At 40.8% G+C, this 12,688-nt stretch overlaps 1 protein-coding gene and 1 pseudogene across 3 annotated transcripts in view; both read left to right on the top strand.

Moving 5' to 3' along the window:
* Positions 1–2,580, top strand: part of LOC311012516 (protein THEM6-like) — a 111,789-nt gene extending 109,209 nt beyond the window's left edge. For both annotated transcript variants that reach the window (XM_084007988.1, XM_084007987.1), the window contains exons 2-3: positions 440–944; positions 1,359–2,580. In XM_084007988.1, the coding sequence (XP_083864114.1) occupies positions 444–944; positions 1,359–1,466 (609 nt within the window). In that variant the 5' untranslated portion in view covers positions 440–443 and the 3' untranslated portion in view covers positions 1,467–2,580. The remainder of the gene's footprint in view (positions 1–439; positions 945–1,358) is intronic.
* Positions 2,581–3,489: 909 nt separating this feature from the next.
* On the top strand, positions 3,490–12,475 carry LOC311011770 (E3 ubiquitin/ISG15 ligase TRIM25-like; annotated as a pseudogene). The gene is made up of 13 exons (XR_014599450.1): positions 3,490–4,178; positions 5,439–5,534; positions 5,642–5,875; positions 6,377–6,536; positions 6,626–6,733; positions 6,863–6,964; positions 7,423–7,469; positions 8,196–8,789; positions 9,449–9,853; positions 10,613–10,772; positions 10,866–10,916; positions 11,428–11,487; positions 11,595–12,475. The product of XR_014599450.1 is annotated as an E3 ubiquitin/ISG15 ligase TRIM25-like (transcript).
* The last annotated feature ends 213 nt before the right edge of the window (positions 12,476–12,688 follow it).

Here is a 12,688-nt window from a genome sequence, read left to right as displayed (position 1 = left end):
TATTCTTTAGCTATAATATTAAACTAACGGGTAAAAAACTAACATGTTTGCTTTCTATACATTTGCACTGACATTGATGAGGTCAAAGGATTATTTGAATAAATATTGAGTGTGCATGTATCTCGAAAACGTGTATCTTCTGTGTAAGCGTTTTTAAGAGAATTGCTGTCCTACACTGGAGTTGCTATCGTAGCATGTGCTATATCATATACCTGAGTTTAAACACTTTTAATATCGATATTCTCTCCCATTCTACCCTATTACTGTACTATACCATGTTATGTTATAATTACCTTTCATCTCCTATCACAATTGACTATATTATACTATATATTATGTTTAATATGATACTATATATTATATCATTCTATATTGTATTCATAGTATATCTCTAAATGTCCTGGGGGTTTATCTTCTCTTATTTGGGCTGTTGTTCCAGAGAGATGTTGCTGCTGGTGTTGGGTGCCCTCCTCCTGCTCTTCTGCACTCTGGATGTATGGTACTTCCTCCGGGGGGCCAAGGTGTTCGTCCAGGCATGGTTCCAACCCAGAATATGGGACATACTGGCTGAGCAAGCCATCGACGGCATGGTCCTTCCCCATGACTTGGACTACATGGGCCACATGAACAACTCTCGATACCTGAGAGAGTGTGACTTTGCCCGCTTCCACCATTACATGCGAAACGGGCTGTTCATGGCCTCGTGCAAGCTGGGGGCCAGAATGGTGGTCGGGGCTTCCACCATCCGGTACCGGCGCTCCCTGGCTTTCCGCGAGGCTTTTGAGATTCGGACCAAAATAGTGGGATGGGATGAGAAGGCGTTTTACGTAGAGCAGCGCTTCGTGTCAAAGAAAGATGGTTTTGTGTCTGCAGTCATGCTCTGCAGGCAGAATGTGGTGCACTGCAGCCCGGAGAGCATTATCGAGTTTGTCTGCAAAGGGAAGGTGAGGAATCATAGGAGATCAAAAAAAGTATTGGTATGACTGTATTCAGGCTGCAACTCATGATTATTTTCACCATTGGTCAAACTGCAGGTCATCTATACCCATTACGATTTCTTAAAGCCAATCAAATTCATCGTTTTGCCTCAAACGTCTGATTGATTATTCAGTTTATTTCAGCTCTACTGTTTGGTCTTAAAAGTAGTGAAATATATCCATCACACATTTAAAAAACCCAAGGTGTATCCTTCAAATGTTATGTTATGTTTTGTGTGACCAATTGCTCCCAAAAAGTTTTTAAAAAGCAAATTAGCAAACTTGGTGTCACCTAATTGTCTGTCAGTTCTCATAGTTTCAGCTCCAGTTTGTGTCTTTATTCTGTTTTGGCTTTTCTGGTAATTCTGTGTTTGTGTGCAGATCGATTGCCCCGAGTTTCCCGAAGACCTTAAACACTGGATCAGCTTCATCTCAGCGAGCAGCCAGGCTCTGAGAGCAGAGAGCGGATTGGAAGGGAAGAACAAGTGAAGCCCCACACTATGACACCATGTATCATGAGTGTAGGCCCGCATATCATTTGCATTGCACGCGCATATACTGTATACGTACATGCACACAAACAGTTAAACATTCTAGAGAGTTTTTAGTCGACTGAAAAGATTCCAATGTATCTCTGTTTTTGGGTCGATCATTTCTGCTGTGTATTTTTGTATGATGTGACCATAAAAACTGAACTCATGAAAAACTTGAATCGTAAGGAATTCCACGTTATAAATGCACTGCATTACAGTGGGATCACATTGAAAGTTGTCTCAGAATAAAGCGACATGAGGAAGTTGCTTTATATTTGCAGCTCATAGACTGGCTATAGACATTTTTATTTTTAGCAAAATTCTCTAACTTCAGAGAAGCATGTAGTTCAGTGCATGCTTTAAAAAAAACAGAAAATGTTGTGCCTGTTTCTCTCGATTAGCCGTAGTTTACAGTTACAATTTCAGAGAATTATAACTTTTTACTATGAAATTATAGCTGTGATGACATACTTGAATGGACATCATGTACTGACAATTGTTCTAATCTTCACATCAGCGTTTTGCACAAAGTCCCCCAAGTGAGCAGACAAATTGGATTCCTGTTGATCTTAAAGGGAATATTTGACTTTGAAGGATAGTTTTGATCATTTTACTGACTGTGTAATGCATTTAAAGGTTGGGCTTCTTGATTGGAGTTGTGTGTGATTTCAAGAGAACGTGCTCGAATTAAAATGAACAGGCATAACAAGCATATTGCTACTGTGAGGTTGCTGGCAACTTTTCAAAATCTGCAACGCACGAGAAACATTGACCGTTTGAAATCTGGAACCTTCCCTTTAATGCATCAGCGCTTTATTTTGTGACCAAAGTAATGTATTGTTCTGTATTAAGAGGAAACTAAATTCATTTTTGCAGATGTATGTCTAACATGTAATGTATGTTGTTGATGCACTGAGAATCCTGGTGGATTTATTTAAGTCTGAAGATATTCACTGTCCTTTTTTCCCCCCACATATATTATTTATGATCTATTGAAATGGGTTAATGTACCAAACTTTATTTGTGTTAATTATTTAAAGGCATTTTGAATAAAAATGCATTGGAAACTATGTTGCTGCGACTGGTCTGGCCTTTTTAAGTGGTTGTTATTCAGCAATAAACCTGAGCAACTGTTTGCGGTACAATTTTGCGGTACAATATTGAACATTAGTAAGTAGTTACAGCAAAGTCCCTACGCTTGATGGTGCAATTCTGAAGTTTCAGTGTTGAAGAATTTGTCCTGTGGTGTACCTTTTTAGATAGTTTAACTCTTTTCTTGTCGTTTTTTCCCCAGAGGGCCATGTATAGATTTTTTTAGTGGTGGAAAGTGTACATTTATTCAAGTAAGCTAATTTAGTCCACTTTTGAGGTACTTTACTTTTACTTTCCATTTCCTGCTACTTTATATTGTACCTTTCCTTCACTTGTTTACAGAGTAATATCATGTGCTACTTTACTGCACAACATTTTTATTAAAATTACATTTTTAATGAAAGTAGCCTACTCAAGTAAAGTACATATTAAAAAAAGTATTAGATTATTTTACAATAGCCTACGTAATTAAACGCAGATAAAAAAATAAAACTCGTAACTTCCTTTCCATTTTTTAACTGAGTCATTGAAGTGATTAAATATTTAATACTGTTTAAATTTCCGTATTCTGCTTTTTAAAAGATTTTTTTTTTTTTTAACTTTATTTACATATTCAGTTTACAGATTATGTCATAACACAATTCATAAGAGCTGTTTCACAGATACAAAAACAAAAGATCAATAAATAGGATACAATTACAAAATACATTCCTGAGATCTCAGATAAGGTAGTATAATCATAATAAATAAAACAAATTAAATAAATAAATATCTGTATCTAATACAGTATAATTATGTCAACATAAATGTACGGTATGTAAGCTTTTTTAAAGATTAAATTCCCCGCTACCGTTTCCGGTGACGTCACTCTGGCCGCGCCCCCCTCTTTTCACTTCCTGTAAACAAAAGCAGCAGCTGCCTGTCAGTTGGGTCCTGTGTTTTCGCTCAGTTTCTACGGCTGACTTCAGCGGTTTTTTCGCGGATGGCTCAAGCCGGTGTGGTCCTGGACAAGGACCAGTTCAACTGCTCGGTGTGTCTGGACGTGCTGCGGGATCCCGTGACCATCCCGTGTGGACACAGCTACTGCTCGGACTGCATCAAGAACTACTGGGACCAGGACTACCTGGGGGTCTTCGTCTGCCCGCAATGCAGGCACAACTTCAACCCGAGGCCGGTGCTCGCCAGAAACACCATGTTGGCCGACGTGGTGGACAAATTCAAGAAGACCGGACTCCACGACGCCGCCGAGCCCGTGAATACGACGTTGGCCGAGGCCGACGACGTGGCGTGCGACGTGTGCGCCGGGAGGAAAAACAAAGCTGTGAAGTCTTGTCTGGTGTGTCTGGCCTCCTACTGCGACGTCCACCTCCAGCCCCACTACGAGTCCGCCGCCTTCAAGAAACACAAGCTGGTGTCGGCCTCCAAGAAACTCCAGGAGACGATCTGCAGCCGACACGACAAGCTGCTGGAGGTGTACTGCCGCAGCGACAAGCAGTGCATCTGTTACCTGTGTCTGACAGACGAACACAAAGGCCACGACACGGTGCTGGTGGAGGTCGAGATACAACAGAAGCAGGTAATCACTTAGATCACGTGATGGTTTCACTACAAGGCTGCTGATTGACTGTACTTCTTGTTGTATCTGGGCTGGTGAGAGCTGCATGCTGTAAAAGCAGTCTTTTACTTTGTTATTACAAATATGCCTAAAGGTTTCACAATTCACTTAATTTCACATAATTCTGTTTAAACAGCTATTCTCATTGAGATCAAGGTATTTCACAGGAAAACAATACATATATGTTCAATATAAGAGTGGGAAAACACAGCGATTCACAACAAATACAAACAAAATATAGCCTACATTGGTTCAACATCAAAGAAAACAAGTACAAATTACATTGAAAATGCCAAAAAAATATGTTTTAATATCTTCAAAATTAATAAATACAATATGGGGAAGGAAGGCAGTAAAGTCGTCCTTTTTTCTGTTTTTAAAAATGAAAAAAAAAAAACTAAAACTGGGATCTAAATGGTTTCTGGAGTCTCCATATTAATCTAGTCCAGTATTAAACCTACTATTATTGCAGTACTTTTTTTTTTTTTTAGTTCTGGCCTGCTATGGTCAGGAAAGAGAACAAAACACTGTTCCTTTACTTCTGTTTTCACAAATTGTTTAAAGGTAAAACACAAGAATTCACACAATTATAAACAATAACACACAATTTATAAAAAATAATCTAGACATTTTGAAAATAAGTAGCATTTAAAATGCTCAAGTATAATGTCCGTAAAATCGTAAAAAGAAAATTAAAACAGGTTTTTTTTTGTAATATGTACAGTTGTGGTCTAATAAATCACTCATTTTTGTTCACCAGTAAAATACAGGTGTCGCAATCTTAAAGGTATTTTTAAACATTCTTTAGTCTCCAGTACATCCATCCATCCATCCATTTTCTACCGCTTATCCTGTATTCAGGGTCGCGGGGGGCTGGAGCCGATCCCAGCTATCATTGGGCGAAGGCAGGGTACACCCTGGACAGGTCGCCAGTCTATCACAGGGAGACATGTAGAGACAAACAACCATTCACTCTCACATTCACACCTATGGGCAATTTAGAGTCGTCTCCAGTACAGTGTTTTTTAAAAATCTAAACCTGTCCTGATGAGGGAAGAAAACTATTAAACGGCTCTTTTTTGTTTTCACAAATATTGGAAAGGTGCCACAAGAAATTTAAGAAATCCAGGGGTCACTGTTTTTACAAAATGTATGATGTTATAGTGTAACTATGAAGATACTCAGATGTGAAGTTACAGTTTTCATAATATTTTTCCTCAGACACAGCTTGATGACATGAAACAGATCGCTCAGCTGAGAATTCATCAAAGGGAAAAGGGAGTCCAGGATATCCGACAGGCCATTTTCTCTCTCTCTGTAAGTGCCAGCATCGGTCCAGAACATCAATGCAGGAGATCACTCACTTCACCCAGTTCATAATTTAACATGCCTCTTCTTTAACGTGGCTTTCTGTCTCCCTCCAGCGCGCCGCTCGGGCGGCATCCGAGGAAAGCGACGCCGTCTTTACCGAACTGATTCGGTCGATCGAGCTGAAGCGCTTCGAGGTGAGGGAGCTGATCAAAGCCCAGGAGAAGACGGCGGTCAGTCAGGCCGAGCAGCTGCTGGAGAAGATCCACAAGGAGATCGCTGAGTTGAAGAGGAACGAGGCCGAGCTGAACAAACTCTCCCACACCGAGGACCACGTCCATTTCCTCCAGGTGATGATGCCATTAGTGGTGCAACGCAACGAAGTACATTGACTCATGTACTGTACCTCAAATATTGTACTTTTTACTTCACTACATTAATGCCTGACATCTGAAGTTGTATTGCAAATGTAGGTTTTAGTTTCAAAGCCTACGGTCACTTTATAAAGTATGATGATGCATTTGTTTATTTAAAAAAATTATATATATATATATATATATTTTTTTTTTTTTTTTTTTTTTGCAGGACTCAACCATTTTTTAACTTCAATTTAAAGTGTATAAAATAATATGCCATCAGATAAACCATTATTTTGCATTCATACTTTAGGTACAATACATCTGTACTTTTTAGTATGTTGAATGCAGGACTTTTACTTGTATTTAAGTACCTTCATAGTGTCGTATTTCTACTTCTACTGAAGTAAACGATCTGAAAACTCCTGCCAGCACTTTTTTCAGGTTTCCTGCACAGTCACACACCTAAAAGCCTCTCCGTGTCTGTTATTCTAGAGTTGTCAGTCTCTCCGGGCTCCACCGGTGCTGTCAGATTTACCTTTGGTCACCATGGACCCCAACCTCACCTTTGGCCTTGTGATGACAGCGGTGTCAGATTTTAAAGGACTCTTGCTGGAGGTCTGCCAGGGAGGATTTGTCAGCATCTACGAGAGAGGTAGATGCAAAGGCTTAATATCAAATGTGTGGGTTTGTTTTAATGTGATAGAAATGATTGTCAACTCTGTGGTTTTTGTGTCTTTGTAGTGAGAGATGTAGTGATCGTGGACCCTCCGAATCCTGCTCTACAGCCGGACACAACGCAGCCCTGTGACGGTGAATCGGACGGGCAACTGGAAGCAAGACTAAGAGAGTGTATAAACCTCCTCTTTAGAAAATGATTTGGATGAGTCACTCGCATAAATACTGCTTTTAATACAGCTGGTAAAACACCTGGAAACGTAGTCGGGCGTGCATACTTCATTGTGCTCTCTGTGCTTGCAGTGACCCCTCCACCTGGGCTAGACCAAAGTCCTGTGAACCATCTCAACCCGTTCCTCGCTCCTGGACCCGCTGTGCCCTCCACCTTCTCCTTCTCACCATTCGGTAACTAGAGCTGAAGATGTACATGTTTTTGGCTTTGTGCAGAGCCCATTTTACATGAGAAAACCAAAGGCAATTCTTATCACAAATGTCATTTCATTGACAGAAAAAAAATGTATTAAAAAATTACATAAATCCTGCATCGGTGGACGACGTATTGAGGTTTTTTTACTTAAATAAAAGTATCAATATTACACTCTAAAATACTTGCCTGCATTGCATCATCCTATTTACTAGACATACAAAATGATTAGCAGTAAATGTACCTAAAGTATATAAAGTATCATATTACTGGACTTGAATTCCTGATGCTTAACTAAGAAAGCATTTCTTATTATAGTTGGTTACGGTTGAGAACATTTTTGCTAGTTTACAGAACCCAATATACTAATTTGGTAAAGTTTTGTCACCTCAATAATACTAATGAAATAATAATAAGAATCCTGATTCTGTCCACTCAGGCTCCAAACTCTCCTCCGGATCCAGACAGAGGCACCTTCAGCGACGCGCTCACCCAAGGAGGAAATAGACATTTCACATGCATTATACCTCAGTGCTCTTCTCTCACTAAACTGTACACTAACACGTTTGAACGGTACATTTAATAATTCATCTTTCTGTATTAATTCAGCTGCATGAGAGCAGGTGAGAGTGCAGTCAGTCCGATCACACAGACATGAAGCGGGACTTATTTCAGTATTTGAAAGGAAGTTGACTTGAAACTTAGTTTTTTTGAAAACAAGTTGTTTTTTTTATACATATAATGTTTTATTGCAAACCACAAGACACTCATTTACTTTACAGACATGTGTGATGATATAGTGTGATCTCTGACATTAAAAAACAAACGCATGTAAAGAACCTTGTAGTGGGTGGTGTTTATTTGCATGGATGCTGATACAAGCTTCATCATAATGTGAACAAATACGGGCTCTGGGTTTCGGGTGTAGAAGTGGAAAAACAGGTCGCATGAGCACACAAACACAAAATAGTATGTGTCAAATAACATGAATAGGTCATCTAGTATGAAGTCAAGTATGCATCAATAGGAGGTCGTGCTTTGTGCAGGTGTCTCTCTAGGACAGCCCACGTGCTGGTGTGCTGCTCTGTGATTGGAGGCTTCAGGGAGCAGCAGGTGAAACCTGAGACGCTGTAATCAGCACACCTGCGAGCCACGCCCATCTTTGTCCCGGCTGGTTTCTGGTCAGTGAGTGTGTGTGTGTGTGTGTGGGAGGAAATGGCAGCAACAACTATCTCTATTGAACAAGACCAGTTCTGTTGTTCGGTGTGCCTGGAGGTTTTGAGAGACCCGGTGACGATCCCCTGCGGACACAGCTACTGTTTGGAGTGCATCGAGGACTACTGGAACCGGGCCAAGCAGAAAGGCCAGTGCAGCTGCCCGCAGTGCCGCCAGGTGTTCAACCCGAGGCCCCTGCTGAGCAGGAACACCGTGCTGGGGGAAGTGGTGGAGAAGTTCCAGCGGTCCGGATCGCAAGCCGCGGCTCAGCCGTCGGCGCTCAAACCCGAAGAAGTGAACTGCAGCGTCTGCACGGTGAGGAAGAGCAAAGCCGCGAGGTCGTGTCCGGTGTGCTCGGAGTGTTACTGCGCGGCGCACCTCAAAGTCCACGATGAGCGCTTCCACGGGAAGGCGGCGCACCGGCTGGTCCCGGCCGTGGATCAGCTGAGGGAGCTGGCGTGCCCCCATCACGAGAAGCCGCTGAGGCTGTACTGTCGCACCGACCAGCAGTGTGTGTGTTCGCAGTGTGTGAAGGAGAGACACAAGGGCCACAGCGCCGTCCCGGTGCACGACGAGAGGGCAACGCAACAGGTGAGACTGTTGTTGCTTTTTTACGCATGAACTCACTTTTTGAACCTACGTTTCCCATAATGCTCTGGGGGATGTAAACAGGAAGTGCTTTTTTTATTTTTTTTATTCTTATACTAATATGGCTCGAAATTCTTCAGTGTTATAAAGGATCAAAATATAATAACATAATATAAATAAGAAAGAAGAGAGAAAATAAATATAATACATTAAAATAATATATAATAATAATAAAATAATAATATAATACAAAAGCAATAATTATGAAAAAATAAATATTCTTCAATCATGTTCAGTGAGAAAGCTATTTTTTATGTATGATTTCTTGGGCATTTGACATGAGATAAACCTGGAAAGACTGTCACTCTCAATCTGAAGATCTGTCATGTCTGTGTGTTCAGATTTAACATTTATGAATCCTCATGAAATGGATGCAATAAAAATAAAAAAGACAAGACTGTTTGGGGTCAGGCGGCCATATCTTGTATTCTGATAGTTGTGTCAAAGGTTTAGGCTGATAAAAGGCCTTCTAGTGCAATCCCATTCTCTTTGATAATAAAATCAGAATGTGCCATCTTGACCTCGGGGGGAAAAAAAGAAAGATTGGAACGAGCAGTGTGAGGGACGGAGCTGTGTGATATTCATCTTTTGTATTCTCTTAGAAAAAACTCCACGAAGCCTCTTTGAAGTCTGTGCAGAAATTGAAGGACACAGAGAAAGAACTGCGATACGTCATCAGGTACATCAAGGTGAGCAGCGTTTTAAATACAGGAGCTTTGAATATGCTGTTGACACACCGCCGGCACTAAAACCACAACGCTGTCCTCCAACAGCACTCTGCTGAGGCGGCGGTGGAGGAGAGCGACAGGGTTTTCTCCAAGTTGATCCGTTCCATAGAGAAACACAGCAGCGAGGTGAAGGAGGTGATGAGGGTGCAGGAGAGAGCCGCCGTCGGTCAGGTGGAGGAGATGCTGGACAAGATCCAGAAGGAGATCGCCGAGCTCAGGAGGACCGATGCCGAGCTGGAGAAGATTTCCAGCACCGAGGACCACCTCCACTTTTTTCAGGTATGGAACAAAAGGAGGCAGAAAAGGTCCGTCTCAGCGTGTATGAACTTACATTTTGCTAAATGTTTTAGGTAGTTGTCACTTATTCTGTGATTTCCATTTTCCGCTACTTTATACTTTTACTTCACTACAATTTAGAGGCAAATATAGCATTTTATACTTGATTTGAGAACTTACCGTACTAGTTACTGTCCAACTTATATTAAAACTGCAACAAAAAACAACTTAATGTGATCCCTAGGGAAATTCACAAGGTATACCCAAAAAAAAAAATCCCCCTTTACCAACTGAGGAGATTCATTTATTAATGCAGTGGTTTTCAAACTGGAGGGACCTATGATGGGGGGGGGATTTATTACATTTTTATTCATCAACCACATGATTAGACACCATTTAATGGAAAAAATATCTTTAATCCTAAAACATAGAATTATGAAAAATGTAGACGGAAAAAATGGAATTTGGAAAAAAAATATAACAGAATCTGGAAAATGAAAACTGATTTCATAGGGGGGGCGTGAAATGTTTTATCGATAAAGTTTGGGAACCACTGTATTAATGCATCAATAATCCATTAATATCATATATATTATTCTGAAATGCGGCATTCTACATAATGAATACTTTTACTTTGGGTCATCAGAGAATAAAACTTTATCTTTAAGAACGGATGAACGTGACCCACATAGTGATCCCTTCCTGTCGTGTCCACGTTGTTGGATTTGCATTCTAACCTGATTGTGTTTCGTGTCGCCACAGAAGTGCAAGTCTCTTCATTTCAATACGAAGACCGTGGAGATGCCCAGCACTGATGCTCTTCAATATTTCATGTATAAAACCATGAAAGGAGGCCTGGCTGATCTCAAAGCCGGTCTGGATGAAACACTTGACAGAGAATTCAACCGGATCTCTGATAAAGGTGTGATATCTCTCTTTTTTTATGCCTGATTACCATCAACATGGTCATATTGTAAACAGTAAAAACTCACTTTTTGCTCGTCTGTATTTCTAGTAATTTCACTGAAGGACACCAGCAATCAAAGTACTTCTGAAAAGGCTAAAGGTACGTCTTTCTTTAGTGGTTTCATTGACTGTTTAAACTTTCCTGTGAAAATCAATACAACTGTAACCATGGAATGTAAGGTTTTAAAACGTTATGATGTATGTAGCCATCAAGTGCACATTTTTAAGATCCTTTTTACAAAATTTCAATTTAAAAATGATCTTAGAACTATTAAACTCACCCAGACTGTGACAATTGCTTAATTTATCCCCTATTTACCCAGGATTAAAAAGTGTTTGGATACATTATATTGTACCTTCAATGTTTTGTTATAATCAGAGTGGCATACATTTCTGTACAAATTGAATATTTTTCATTGATTGTTTGATTCCGATGACTGCGACGGTGAATGCTGTTCCAAACAGTAGAAGTGTGACTCGCATAACGTTGTCTATGGGTAAACGAATGGTACTTTTACTCCAGGAACCAGGGGCTTCCCGAATAGCGCCCCCACTCTGACATTCTGTTTTGTTGAACTTAATGTTAGTCATCCCCTTCGTCTGTCCAACAGCAAAAGACGCCGACATACCATACAACTCGGAACCAAAGATGAGAGCTGATTTTCTGCATTGTGAGTGCAACATTAAATCCTAACATCTCACGTAAAGAAAAGCCCTATGAATTATTATTATTATGACCATCCATCTGTATGAAACCACCTGCATCTACTGTGTTCAGATTCCCACGATTTAATGCTGGACCCGAACACGGCCAACCCTTATCTGAGCTTCTCCGAGGGTCGAAGGGGGGTGACCACGCGCTCGGAGGCCCAGCCCTACCCAGACCATCCACAGCGCTTTGCCAACTGGGCCCAGGTGCTGTGCAGAGCTGGGATGGCCGGGCGCTGCTACTGGGAGGTAGAGTGGGCCGGCAACGGAGGGGTTTCCGTCGGCGTCTGCTACAAAAACATGGGCAGGAGCGGGGGAGGGAGCGATTGCAAGCTCGGACACAACTCCAAATCCTGGAGCCTGGACTGCTCGTACTCGGCCTGCTCCTTCCAGCACAATAAGGAGAGTGTGAGCATCGCTGTTCCCTGCAGCAGCAGGATAGGAGTGTATCTGGACTTCAGGGGTGGAACTTTGTCTTTCTATAATGTTTCTGACCCAATGGTTTTACTCCATAAAGTCAAGACTACGTTTACCCAGCCTGTATACCCGGGATTTTGGGTGGGATTGAGCTCTAATTTGAGGTTGTGCTCTCTCGTATAGATGAGTGCACTTCATACCTCGGTGTTCAGAAGACTTACGTTTGACTGAGAATAATGATTAAACTGAAATAGATGCTTAAAAGGTTTTAATAACCAGTTCTAACCTCACTACTGTGTCCAGGTTTCAGTGAGTAACCTGCAGCTGGTTTTTTGTTGTTTTTTTTGCTTCAGTAGCACCAGCACTTGGGGTGGAGGTAAGGTTTTATTGAAGGCAGCGCCATCTACAGTCTGGATCTCCAAAGGAAGAAAAGTACAAGACGTCATGGTGTATATGTATTGAAGTATATTTGTTGTAAAAAAATGCATTTCATTTGAACTTAATTTGTACAGCAAAGTTATTTTAATTAAAATCTGTAATAAAACATTTAATATCAGAAACACAGACTAATTATTTTTACACCTCCAGGAATTTCCTCAACATTCGAAGCAAAAGTTTTGATAATTTTGGGAATAATTTATACATACCGTACAAATACCTTTTTGTTTATGGCACACTTACAATATATTATTACTATACAACTTTTTAAGGAATACTCTCCTTACGGCAAGGTGATAATAAATACAT

This window comes from Eutrigla gurnardus, assembly GCF_963514095.1.
Source record: "Eutrigla gurnardus genome assembly, chromosome: 4".
Lineage (NCBI taxonomy): Eukaryota > Metazoa > Chordata > Actinopteri > Perciformes > Triglidae > Eutrigla > Eutrigla gurnardus.
This window is presented reverse-complemented; position numbering and strand designations above follow the sequence as displayed.